Raw genomic sequence first — 14,232 nt, 5'->3', positions numbered from 1 at the left:
CAACATTCAATAAACCACATTTCACGTGTTGTTACACTCATGAGTAGCAGGTACACCTTTAACACAACATCTATACTCACGCACACTTATATGTATGTATGTAGCACATAGAACATTTTTAGTTAATATTTTAACACAACAATGGTGGGCGCCTACGATTATTTAAATTTATCTACACTGCAGATTTTATTATTAAATGTCGACTCGACTTGCCCTGGGGTAACTCGAGAGTATGCGCAGGGAAGCGCACAAGAGCATGTATGGATAATATTAGTATGCATGAATGTATTGTACATAAATGTTTTTGCAGCAGTGTGTGAGAGTATTTTCTAAAGTTATGCACACGCGTGCAGCAGGTAATATGACATTTGGGAGAGGGTTGCTTGTGAATTGAGTACAATAAGTTCAAGATGATGATCGTTGCCTGCTTCAAGGCGCTTGCATGACTAGCCAGGTTAGGGAGATAGTGTTGATAGCAGTGCGTATGGCGGGAATACATGAGTAACGACTTAATAAGTACTTTAGAGTTGCGGTATAAATTTTTGATTTTAATTTTTTTTCGGAGAATAAGCTGCAGTTGGATGAATGGAAAGTGGGTGGTGGTATAGCGCCTACTGTGATGCCTATAGCTTAGCATTAACTATTTATATTTAATGTTAATGTAGGAGACTACGAGCACTTTTACTTTTGTTTTTAAAGGTAAATAAATTAATTCGCTGTTGGTGACTGGCAAACTGTTTAGAAACGTCGCTGCTGTGGTGCTGTTTGAAGCCAGCTTACGCCTACTTGAATTTTCTTAAATCTACGTACTAGGTGTTATTTGTTTTTGTTCTTAATTATAGGTTATATTTGCATGTATATTTAAGTTTTTTTAATATTGTTAAGAAAGCGCTGCGCATAAAATTGCTTAACTGCAGATTTTTTTTGTAATAAATACATAGCGCAAAGAAATAAGGAATGCATAAACTTTGCCGACTTTCAAGCGTGCAAACAACGTTAACTGACCTGATTTCGGACTGACCAAATCCTTTGTTTTATTGTTCATACGCCGCGGACCGGTGCCGCCAGATCCCATGGGCCCGGAATGCGGACCAGAGCCGGGTGTACCGCAACCGCTGACGCCGCCCGGTTGACCTGCAAATTTGAAAGCTTAAATACACAAATTCTCATCAATGCAATTGGCAAAAAAACTTAAGTGAAACAGAAAAAAATATATATAAATGCAATAGAAAAAGTAAGTGAGATTAAGTAAAACTAAATTAATTAAAATTAAAAACAAAAATAAGAAATTCAATTAAATCAAATAAGCAGAAAAATAAGAATGTAAAATAAAATGCAATGAGATAATAAAATAGCACACAAAAAAAATATAACTAAATAAATGAAAATTAAATTAAATTAAAAAATTAATTTTAAAAATTAGGTGTAAAATAAAATAAGAAATTAAATTAAACAAACATTTTATGAAAAATATAATGAAAGAAAAAACAAGATTGTAAAATAAAATAGCATTAAAATAAATTTCATTTCATTTTAATTGAATGTTAAAAAGTAAGTACAAGAAAATTAATTAAGTTTAAAAAAAAATTAAATTAAATTAAACAATTAGAAATAATAAAAAAATTAAAATAAAATACACGAAAATTAAATTAAGTTAAATTAGAAAATTAAATAAGTTAAGTAAAGTTAAACCAGAGTAGAATTCAAGATATTATACATAAACATTTTAAAAAATTAATTAAAATTAAGAAAAACGAATATGAAATAAAAAGCCATAAATGAAATGTATTAAAATTATACTTCACTAAATTAAATTAAATTAGGTAAGGTTAAGTCAAATTGAATTAAAACAAAATTAATTAATTTTAATTAAGTTTAAAAAAATTAAATTAAAAAACCGAATTAAAAAAATAATGAATTAAAATTAAATAATATAAAAAATAAAATAACAGAAAATTAAATTAAATTACGTAAAGTTAAGTCAAATTGAAAGTAAAAAATTAAGTATAAAATATTGAAATTTAAATTAAATTACTTAAAAATAAAAAAAAAATGAAATAAAGAAATATTAAAATAAATTAAATAAATAAAAATAGTATAAAATAAAATAAACCAAAATAAAAAATAGCAAGAAATAAAATAAAATGAAATAGAGAAAAATAATATTAATAAAAATTAACCAAATAAAATAAGGCAAAACAAAAACAAATTAAGTAAGTGAGACAAAATTAATTTAAAAAATTTAAAAAATAATACCAAATAAATTAAAATAACTTAAATTAAATTAATTTAATAAAATAAATCAAAATAATAAAAAATTAATAAAATAAAATTTGAGGGAAATTAAATTAAATGAAGTAAGTAAAACAAAACATTAAATTAAATTAAATTAATGAAAACTATAATAAAAAAAAGTTAAAAAAAATATATGGAAAAAATTATATAAAATTAACCCTCCGTTGGACATCTTTTTTAAGACCTTTGGTTGTGCACTCGGGTCTGGCCTTTTCTTCGTCCTTTTTAAAAGCTTATATCCACAAATCTATTGAAAATAATATTTTAGAAAGCTGCCTGGAACCTCAAATCGTAGAAATGATAATAGAAATATGTTAAATTCACGTCCAAAGTCGAAAAAGCCAGTCTGGCCGACCTCGGGTGCCCAACAGTAAAGCTCATAAAATATAAATAAAATATTTCCGATAAAATAAATTATATTTTTATCATTAGCTTAAAATAAGCAAAAAATAAATAAATAAAATTATTAATTTAATTGAAATAAAATTAAATTTAGTCAAGTTAAACTTCAAAAGGTTTAATATTTAATAAAAAAAGTGTGAAATAAAAAATTAATATATTATTATTTATTTTAAATTAATAAAGTTACGTTAATTAAAAAAAAATTGAAAACAAACCAAATATAACAAAAAAAAATAAATAAAAAAAATTTAAAAAAAAACATTAACAAAAAAATTGGATGAAAAGAAATATATAAAATTAAATTAAATAAGAGAAATAAAATTAAACAATTAATAAATTTTCAAATAAACATAAATAATATAGTTACATTAGTTTGAAACAAATAAAAAAATAAATAAAGTGAAATAAAATAAAATTTAATTTAATTAAATAGAATAAAAAATATATATAAAAATACATTTAAGTAAATTAAATCATTAAAATTAAAAATATAAATAATAAAATAAATCTAAATAATTATATTACTAAAATTAAAAATAAATGAATTAATAAGATTAAATTAAATTAAATTAGATTAAATAAAACGAAATAAAATAAAGTAAAACGAATTCTTATTTTTTTTTTGTAATGAAATGAAATAATTTAAATTCAAATTTCAATTTACCTGGCAGCCTTGGTGGACGGGGCTGTTCAACAGGAAGCACTCTTCTCCGTTTCTTCGGCAGTTTGGCTCGTGCTTGCGTATGCGAGTAGTACATGGCAAAGTTGCTCACAATGACGGGTACGGGCAGTGCGATCGTTAGCACACCGGCGAGCGCACACAATGCGCCCACAAACATGCCAATATAGGTCTTCGGCACCATATCACCATAACCGACGGTGGTCATAGTGACCAGTGCCCACCACAGACCCAACGGGATACTATTAAAATCATTATGCGGATTCGGTTGTATGCGTTCCGCATAGTAAACTAGGCTTGCGAAAATCACAATGCCCAATACGAGGAAAAACACCAGCAGCGTGAGCTCTTTTGCCGATGCACGAAACGTTTGTATTAGAATTTTAAGGCCGGACGAATGACGCGTCAATTTAAATAGACGCATAATACGTATTATTGAAAAGAATTCTAAAATATCGGCGTTCTCTAGATGAGAGGCGAACCGTTGAAGCACAAGATCGATATAAAAACTAAGCGTTGCTATATAATCTATGATGTTAACAGATGACTTTATGAATTCACATTTATTTGGCGAGGATATGAATCTAACCTATAATGGGAAGAAGTGTTTGGGTGAGGAGTGGTAAATACATACATAAATAAATATGTATAGTGGAGTAGAAATACACATACATAGATAGATTTAGAATTATACAAATATTTATATATGCATGTATGTATGTATGTGTGTATGTACGTTTAATATCGTATGCTGCTTTAATCTGCAAAAGGTATCGGAAGTTTTATATGTAGGGGAGCAGTTAGAATTAAAAAATTCTGTTTTATTTTTGTGCAAATTAAAGCACCACATTTTTATTTATTGTGTAATATTGCACCAAATTTTTTTTTATTTCTCCACTGGCTCATTGGCCTGAGAAACGTTGGTCTGAGGAAATTTTATATAATATATTATTTCTTTTTATATTAGGCTTAGAAAGGAATTATACTATAGTTTCCAAGCAACTCTTGCCGTGGTTTGCTTCTAATCAGCACTTTTTGTATTGAAGGGTACCAACACAAGGTTTTTGGGGGTCGAGCGTGCAGGTTGTAGCTCATAAAAAATTTTTTTTTCTGAAAAATTGTTTTTGAAAATTTTGAAAAATTTTTTTTAGATCAAATATCAAGTTGTAGCTCATTAAAAAAAAGGTTTTGAAAAAAAAAATTAAAACGTTTTCGAAATTTTTCGAAATTAAAAAAATTAAAAAATTTTGGAAATTTTTGTTTAGATCAAATATGAAGTTGTAGCTCATTAAAAAAAAAATGTTGGAAAAAAATTTTGAAAAAATTTCGAAAATTAAAATTTTTTGAAGTTTTTTTTGAAAATTTGGAAATTTTTTTACAATAGATCAAATATGAAATTGTGACTCATAAAAAAATGGAAAAATTTTTGAAAAAAATTAAAAAAGTTTCGAAAAATTGTTTAGATCAAATATCAGGGCAAGAATATTGCAACTGTTGACAAAATGAAAACAAGAAAAAAAAAAGCAAAAAAGAAAAAAATCGCAAATATTAAAAAAATAAATAAATAAATTATATATACACATATGGTCATTAAAATAGGTATGATGTATCGATTTCCTTGTGCCGCTCGGAAAAATTTAAAGCTATTATTGAAATTTCGCTGGCGTTTGGAAATTACAAATGGCGTTGAATTCGTTGTGAATTTATGGTAAAGGACCCATTATATTAAGTTGCGTTATTGGTTGGACGGATTCGGTTATTTTCATAAAGTGTAATTTTGTGTGGCCATAAAAATAGGTGCTTTGCGGATAACTCTTGCTTTTTAACTAATTAAGTAAAACATATTGAATGTAAAGTGAGTAGCAAATTAGAAAATTAATTTAATAATAAATATGAATTTCTTTCAAAACTGGGTCATGCGCAGTAGATATTGTACAGTTGAGGAGCGGAGGCTTGTTGTAAATCTTCGAAAAAAAAATCATCAATATTTATTGCTGAGTAACTTCGATGGTCAGAAAATATTGTTATAAATGCTCTTAAGCTCAAAAATCCACAGCACGACGTGTTGGCAAGAAAAAAACGACTTGCACTACTGATAGTTTAATTGTGACTCTTACCAAGAAGTATCCCTTTACGTCACCAAAGGCCACTGCAGCTGAAATCAGCAACGTAATCAGAAATCGGAGAGAATTGTACGTTCTCGATTCGCTTCTTCCTATGAAATGAGACTTTTTTTCAATTTCAAACGTTTATAAACCAAAAAATTGTTACAAATTTAATCTTCCAAATAATAGCCATCGCTAGCGACACATTTTTTCCATCTCTCAGGCAATTTGTGGATGCCGCGCCAAAAAATTTGGCCGTCTTTGGGCGCAAACCAATCATCGAGCCATTTTTTGGCTTCTTCGTGAGAATTGAAGCGCTGCTCGGAAAGTGCGTGGCCCATCGATGCAAACAAATGATAATCGGCCAGGCGCCAAGTCTGATGAGTAAGCCGCATGCACCAGCGGTTCCCAATCGTACGTCTCCACCAATTCCCGGGTCGCTCTTGTTCGATGTGGCGGTGCATTGTCATCAAGAACAATTTCTTTGTGATGCCGATCGGCATATTCTGGGCGTTTTCGGTGTATAGCGGTATTCAAATCGGCCAATTGTCGTTGGTAGCGTGCACCGTCAACTGTTTCACCTGGTTTTAATAGCTCGTACCAAATCATACCACGCTGATCCCAGGAAATACCATTGCCTTGCGGCCGAAGCGATTTGGTTTGGCCGTTGTTTTTGGCTTGTGGCCGGGCGAACCCTACGATCATTTACGCTTGGGATTGGAGAAATACACCCATTTTTCATCACCCGTAACGATTCGATGCAAAAAAGATTTCTTTTTGAACCGGGAGAGCAGCATTTCACAAGTGGTTTTTCGATGTCCGCAAATCGTAGTATGAAGGCACGAAATTCGACATTTTTAAGAGCGACAAAAATGCATTGTTCTATGAAACGTAACAAACAATGAACTGAATATTGTTAACAGATGACAGACGAAAAAAACAAGACGTCTGGGAAGGTTTAAAAATACTCCTAGCGACATCTATGGTCTAATAGCTGAAAGTCTCATTTCATATAAATCTACCAGGCAGAATAGCTCGTAAAGTTCCTCTGCTGAAAATTTAAGAAAGGGAAAAAGTTTTACTCAAGAGCACAAGTCATGGTGTGGAACAGAGGGAGGGAAAAAATGGTACAACATACTTTGAAGCGATGAGGAAATAAAAAAATTTATTTAGAAATGATGCCGGGCGAAATGTCAGGCCTCTTAAAGGACAAAAGTTCTCACGGCGGCTCACAAATAAGGGAAAGCACCAGTCAAGCCGGTGGCGCCATTACAATGATTTGGAGGTGCTTCTCTTAGTATGAACACCAATAAAATGAACAAATTTACTTACAAGGATATCCTTCAAGATGTGTTGTTCTCATTTGTTGAGGAGGATATGCCACCTCGGTGTCTTTTTACGCAAGATAATAACCCAAAATCCCCCTCAATGTTAGTGCGTGAATGCTTTTTTATAAAATAACGTTAAAGTTACGAATTGGCAATTGAATATCTGTTATTATTAATTTAAAAAACTTGCATTTTCCGTATGAACGGGGGTACCTATTTTAAGGCCATTTTTGTATATAAATGTACTACTGTCCTCACACTGAAAGGCTACGCCAAGCAAAGTTCTTACTGGCAGAGTGCAATCATATGCTCATAGGCATTCTGACTGTTTATAAGAGACTGAGATGTCATCGGCACAGACTCGGGATATGATCTATGTAATGAGTCTTATCACGAATGAGACTTTGTGACCTACCGCCAGAATCACCAGCCTTTCGAGTAATCAGCCATTTACCTCTCGAATTAAATGTCATATCGAGGTATCTCGATGTGGAACGGCCAGAAGAGAATCATATACGCTCAACCCAGGCCAGTACTATCATAGTTTTATTGAAAGAATTAGGATAAGATTAGGAACTAGAAATAGGTTAGTAAGGTAGGTATAAGAAACTGGATAAGGTTACAGAGGTTACACAGGTTAAGAAAGTGTTTACATTCTATGTTCGCAAACAAAAATTGTTTGTGGTTTTTTATGCTCTCCTTAGGGATTGCTTATGATTGTTTATGCTCCCTTTCACACTTTCGTCAACTATTAAGTGCTGCTCTGCAAGTGCATACTCCATATCCCACTGGAGTCCACGTAGACTATTGCTATTATTACCAACGCAATAATTTTAGGTATACAGGGTTGCCCATATTCGACGAACCCATGTGACATTCGATGACTCTTTGGGCCCATTCCAATCGACGAGGCAACAATATTTGGGTCAATTGAATCTTATATGGGAATAAATGCACATCAATGCTGATACTTTGTTGTAAAGTGGTCCGAGCAATGCCTAACTGCTGAGAACGGCGATTTTGGAATTCCTTGGCGACGTCTCAACACTGGCCCCTACAAGAGCAATATTCTCATCCGATCGCCTTAGTCGGTTTTGATTTGGCCCCTATGGATTAGAAAGAGCATCACCAGTCGAAAACCTTTCGTACAAACGTTTAATGGTGTTCTTAGAAGGCGCACTTTTCACATTATTTAATTTTTTATACGCACGTTGAGTTTTCACAATTGACTTCTTTTGTTGAATGAATGTCGCGTGGCATGTACTGTTCTATGGTAAAAATCTGCTTGGACTGACTCTTCCAACGCGGCATGTCATTAAGCGATCTAACGTCTCTGTCAAAAGATACAGGGTTGCCAGATGGGTCCGTCGAATATTAACAACTCTGTATTTGGTTGAATTTGAATATTGAATTTGAAAAGGTCGAGCCAAGGAGCACCAGGAGATTTGGTAGCTCCTAAAGCACTCAGGCTGAAGAGCCCATTGTATTTAAAGCTCTGGAAAGGGGGTAGATAGTCAAGGAGGGAAGGAGAAAAGTATCAGAGAAAGGGATAGGAAAGAATGGAGACAGAAATATGTATTTGGTTAACTTTAGTGTTACCTTAACTCCTACCTAATAGTTCACAAAGTACATTTTTGAAGAAGTGTAACCGATCTCTGCTTCAAATCAATCCCTTCCGATTCATTCTTACATACATACATACATACATACATGTATGTAGATTTTATATATAAAAGTGTATGTGTGTTTTACAGTGAGTACAACTACTAAACTGAGGTTATTTCAGCGATAAATAGAAATAGGTATTCGTATGGTTCGTGTACCTAAATTTACTACCTACACCTATAACTGCTTATACCTAAATTTCTCTAACATCGATATGTATAGCTTCATAAATTACATACATACAAACTGTATCCATTACGCTCTCCTTGAACTCACCAGTATTTCGAACGTGAACCAGGCATTGCAAACACATTCGATATAAAAGAAAGCTATATGCGCATTCGTTTGGGGCTTATCGATGTACCAGGCCATATTACCGTTGGCGGTATTCACGGATGTATTAACGAGGTATGGCACACGCATGTCGGGATGTGTTTTTAGGCAGAATGATAATATGGACACACAAATGAAGAACACCGAAACGACGCCGATCGTCTGTAAAATCAAAACCGAGAAGAGAGAAAATTAATATATTTTACATTAGAAGGTTTAGAGTCAATGGTCTTGCCTTGGCCGCATTCGAACTGTATGGCTCATCGAAAAGCGACCAGATGCGCGGTTTCATTTCCTGCCACCACGACAATGTGCCCTTGTAGTAGTCCTCCTCGAAGCCGAATTTGCGCGCTAATTCCTCTTCGGACGGTTTTTCTGTATCTAAGTCCAGACGATCTAATACCGCCAATGTCTCTTGTGTGTCTCTGTGCTGCAATATAAAAGAGATAAAGCATTAGTTGTGTTTTGCTTGTTTTTGTTTTTTTTTTTTTGTTTGCCCGCACATAGAAATAAAGTAGTTAGTAGTAATGAAGTTGGCGCCGTAGCCGAATGGGTTGGTGCGTGACTATCATTCGGAATTCACAGAGAGAACGTTGGTTCGAATCTCGGTGAAACACCAAAATTAAGAAAAACATTTTTCTAATAGCGGTCGCCCCTCGGCAGGCAATGGCAAACCTCCGAGTGTATTTCTGCCATGAAAAAGCTCCTCATAAAAATATCTGCCGTTCGGAGTCGTCTTGAAACTGTAGGTCCCTCCATTTGTGGAACAACATCAAGACGCACACCACTAATAGGAAGAGGAGCTCGGCCAAACACCCTAAAAGGGTATATAATGAAGTTCATCCACTAAGTGGAAAGAAAACTTGGACTTGGCAGCGAGCTACAGTGAGAAAGCGAACTCGATTACGAGCGCTGCAGCGTATTCAGGTAGATTGTTCCATCTGCAGTAGCCCGCGCAAGTGGAGAAAGCTGTTCACTGCCACTCCCACCTGCCCATTTACAAAAAGCGACTTCGTTTAAATATCCACTGAGTAGCAACCAAACCACCGAACAAGCATCTTGCGACAATTCGAATTAAAGCGAACCAACATCTTGCTCATTTGTGCCCAAGACCTGATAAAAAAAGCTTCGTCTATATTAACATCGAATATATCAATATATGCTATGTAGGTTAGGTTAGGTTGAGTTAGTAGAACCTTTTCCAAAGCGAATGGTTCTGGTGGTGAACGTGGACAAAACGAAGTACCTGCTATCATCAAACAAACAGTGGACACACTCGCGTATCGGCACCCACTTCACTGTTGCCAGTTATGACGTCGAGGTTATAAGAGACTTCGTTTATTTAGGAACCAGCATTAACACACCCATACCAATGTCAGCCTCGAAATCTAACGGAGAATCTCTCTTGCCAACAAATGCTACTTTGGACTAAGGAGGCAATTGACTAGTAAAGTTCTCTCACGACGAACAAAACTAACACTGCTTAAGGCGCTCATCATGCCCGTCCTAACGTATGGCACAGAAGCGTGGACGATGACAATATCCGATGAGGCATCCCTTGGAGCGTTTGAGCGAAAGATTGTGCGGAAATTTTTGGTCCTTTGCGCGTTGGTGACGTCGCGTAAAGCAGGCAGTGGAACAATAAGCTTTATAAGCTTTACGACGACATAGAAATAGCGCAGCGAATATATCGTCCGAATGGAAACAAACGGTTCAACTCTGAAAGTACGCGATGCGGTACCAACTGGTGACAGCAGAGGAAGAGGAAGACCTCCTCTGCATGGGAAAGGTTATGCGGAGAAGGACTTGCCTTCACTTAGTGTTCCCAACTGGCGCCGATTAGCACGAGAAAGAAATCACTGGCGCATAAGCGATTATCGGGATAATCAAAAAGAAAAAGAAGAAGGTTCAGGGAAAGCGGTTGCGCACTGTGGGACATACGCAGGCTCATAGCCACACGTGATGCCGCGGGGGAACTTGTGCTCATCCCTCCTAAAACCAGTGCAAACTTTTCAAATATTTTAGAAGATCCCTAAGTTCTGCAGAACTGACATCCTCCAATTCATTAAAAAATTGTCTACCTAAACTAGTAAATCTACTTCTGGATAGAGCAAGAAAATGGCACAGGAGGTACGAGATCGTCTCTTTATCCTCCTCATCTACAGCAGTCATGTGTTTGCACACCCATCCTCTGGGCGTGTCTACCTACCAGATAGGTAACTGAAATCAGTGTGCTAAGACTGCGCTCATTTTGGCTTAGCAGAGATTCTGTGCGTTTATCGGGCAAATCTGCAGTTGGTTTCACTGCGCCTTCTTTCATTCGCTGCTCTTACAATATTCACAAACTTAATCAGCTTATAAGTCTGTGAGGGTATGTCTTGTCATTGCCTATGTGCTCATCAGTCAACTTGGCGCCAAATCTCGCTAATTCATCCGCTCTACAGTTACCCTCAATGTCGCAATGGCCAGAAACCCATGTTATCTTTTGAGTGACATGACTCAACCATCTTCTTAAAAGATGTGCGGTATTTCATAGGTATCTTGGAGGTTGTCGACTGCTTTGTGCAGGATTTTACCGCCACCTGGCTATCAGTGAAAATGTACATATCATCTCCCGGATCATTGTTCTGCCTGAAAGACTAAACAGTGAGCCGGAAACTGAAGGCGATTCCCAGATGTTTGGAAAGCACAACTCCGCCCAACCTGTCCTGTAACTCGAAGGTTACCAAATCGCAAGGATGATAGATTACTAACATCTACTTATAGATATTCAATTTTGAATAAGAGAATTACAAAGTCGAGCTACATTCACCAAGAACTATCTTTTTGACGTCCGTGTTTTGTATCTAGCAGCGAGAAATTTAGAATAAGGCGAAACACCCAGGTACTTTCGAGTAAGAGGGATCTGATCTGAAGAAGCTTATCCAGCGGCAAGGAGTAGATTGCGTCAGCAAGATGGCAAGCGTGGTATCTTGTCTTGATCCCAAACAGATAACGAGTAATATTATTAAACAGAAGACGATAAAGAATAGATCCTTGCGGAACTTCCCTCTGTAATTCTAAAACAAACGATGCCAGTGGTCCACTGCAGACAACTTGTGACCTATTTTCTAAAAACGAGGAAATCAACTGTATAGAAGTAGAGGAAAGCACAGAAATGTGTCGAGTTTTGACAGTAAGAATTTGTGGTTAACTGAATCGAATGCCTTTGAGTGGTCAACTGGAGTAAAGAAAGTGGCTTTTCCTCCTCAATCACGACTCACGAATACCTTCGATAACGGCAACAAGAGCAATTATAAAACTATACAATTATGTCCTTTTAGAAAACCGGATTGCCGTTTGTGTGAAAGGGAGTTCTTATTGCCTAAGCATGACTAATTCGATTCCCTTCGAAAGATGAACTCCTTTAAAAAAAATTAAATTCATGAGAAAGCGAAAAACTGAATATGCATACAAAATCTATAGTTCGAAGCGCATATGAAATTCTTCCTGAATAACAAGAAAAAGTTATTTTTTGCCCCACGGTTTAATTCACTCGCTACCCACCTGTGTGTATGTCATCCAACAACACGGCTCTACTTGATTCGAATCCAAGCCCCAAAACTCGAGCTCCTCCTCAAACAGTGGCCCACAAACGTCTGTTGGATAGTGCAGCTTGCCGGTTCTGCAAAAATTATAAACAACTCAGTTAATATAATTTTTTTTTTGTTCAATCTACCCACTTCACTGTACTCACCTATAATAGTTTAGTACTTGAGCAAAGACCCCCGGATGTCGATCGAAGAAATACTCATTCAATATGGGGTCATAGTTGGCTAGCGCCTCGGTGAGGCGTGATAATCTTGTGGCGGGTATTTTCTTCAATGTAGCCTTATACGTTTCGTGCCGAATGCCACCCACATTCAGCACGACCCGATTTTCCGAATCCATATTTATCAGATTCATAGCTGCATGCGAGTAGTGCATATTTTTAGGTATGAATTTCATTTGGGAGCTTTGATAGGTGCGTGTCTGATGGTGCCTCATAAAAACCAAATATTTTCTATGTGTTTTTGTAGGTAGAATGAGAGAGAGTGAGTATGTCGGTGACAACAACAGGTACCTAATGTGCGTGCTTGCTTGCTTGTATGTGATTATGTATGAAGTCGTTGTTGATATGTCTTTCAGTGTACTATTTATGTGTGTGTTGGGTAATGTACGAGTATGTAGGTAGGCAGGTGGGTAGGTGAGAATTGCGGATGTTTCAATTTGAAAGCAATTTTGTTGGTTCTTGCAAACCTTTCAATGGTTATTGTTGTGCTCTCCCGTCGCGTTATGCAGTTTCAATGTGCCATCTGCGTGTGATAACAAAATATGTCTGATGCATTTGTAGGATACCGGAATCAGTTCAGCTTGTTGGCATCGCCATTGAATGTTGCCACTAGCGTTTAACATATCATCTGTGAAAAAGAAAGAAAAGTGTTGAGGATTGGAAAAATAAATAATAATTACTTAGATAAATATAGAAAAATTTCTCCATATGGTTATGATTATGCATATATGGTACAGTAAAACCTCTCTTGGGCGAACAGTCAGCCTCAGTCAACTTGTGTGCGCCCAAAAGAGGTCTCCGCTTAGGGAGGGGGTAATTTGTTCCGACACTACTGGCTTGCTATAGAAAAAAATGTCTGCCGTAGGAAAGTGTCCGCCCATTAGAGGTTTTCGTTAAAGGAGGTAACACTGTAAATACTCTTATGAATTTTTTATATTTAATTTCGTTTTGAAAAATTTTAAAATGTGTTACAAAATTGGGAGAGAAACTGGAATTTCTTAAAATCCACGTAAATGCACATACAAAATTATTTATCGGCTTCGTTAGGTCTCATTTGGAATGTAATATTTGGAGACAGGCACATAGGCAAACATGTTTACAGATGGCTTTTGCGAGGAGCTCCTCATCAAGCTCAAATTTAAGCTTCCGGACCACTGTATTGTTTTCCAAGCGGAAGTAGCCGCAATCAAGAATGCAGTGGATTAGTTGCTTACTTCTGTAATTACGGTAAAGAACGTAAATATTTACTCTGACAGCCAAGCGACAATTAGGGATTTAGGCTCGTTGTTTCTGCGTTCGAAATTAGTCGGGGAATGCCTGATCTCTCCCTCGACTGCATCCCCGAATACTTCGATATTAGGCTCATTTGGGTTCCCGGTCACAGCGTCATAGAGGGAAACTACTGCACTGATGAGCTGGCTAGTCAGGGCACACTGCAGACGGTTTCATCGCAATATGAGAGGATTGGGGTTCCCTTCAGAACCTGTGGTCTACTTCTGGAAAGATAGGCCTCACGTCAACTCAGCGGGCGCTGGGCTTGTGCGCAAATGTGCAAAGTCGCGAAATCCTTCTGGCCACGGGTAGATTGGAAGCATTCGAGGCAACTTCTAAGGC

The 14,232-nt window shown here is 35.9% G+C and overlaps 1 protein-coding gene across 5 annotated transcripts in view; it reads right to left on the bottom strand.

The window, feature by feature from the left end:
- The window catches only part of LOC128863436 (potassium voltage-gated channel protein Shaw), a 57,246-nt gene that overhangs the window by 15,218 nt on the left and 27,796 nt on the right, over nucleotides 1-14,232 (bottom strand). For 4 of the 5 annotated variants that reach the window (XR_008454603.1, XM_054102592.1, XM_054102593.1 and 1 more), the window contains 6 exons: nucleotides 12,544-13,246; nucleotides 12,354-12,471; nucleotides 9,043-9,237; nucleotides 8,751-8,969; nucleotides 3,362-3,965; nucleotides 1,006-1,134 (listed from right to left, as the gene is read on the bottom strand). Coding sequence is in view for 4 of the 5 variants with exons in the window: in XM_054102592.1 (XP_053958567.1) it covers nucleotides 1,006-1,134; nucleotides 3,362-3,965; nucleotides 8,751-8,969; nucleotides 9,043-9,237; nucleotides 12,354-12,471; nucleotides 12,544-12,833 (1,555 nt within the window). In the remaining variant the exon portion in view is untranslated. The remainder of the gene's footprint in view (nucleotides 1-1,005; nucleotides 1,135-3,361; nucleotides 3,966-8,750; nucleotides 8,970-9,042; nucleotides 9,238-12,353; nucleotides 12,472-12,543; nucleotides 13,247-14,232) is intronic. The other variant, XM_054102595.1, reaches the window with a different exon arrangement.

The sequence above is a fragment of the Anastrepha ludens genome, chromosome 5 (assembly GCF_028408465.1).
Source record: "Anastrepha ludens isolate Willacy chromosome 5, idAnaLude1.1, whole genome shotgun sequence".
Taxonomy (NCBI): Eukaryota; Metazoa; Arthropoda; class Insecta; order Diptera; family Tephritidae; genus Anastrepha; species Anastrepha ludens.
Note: the sequence above shows the minus strand (reverse complement) of the source record. Positions and strands in the feature narration are given on the sequence as shown.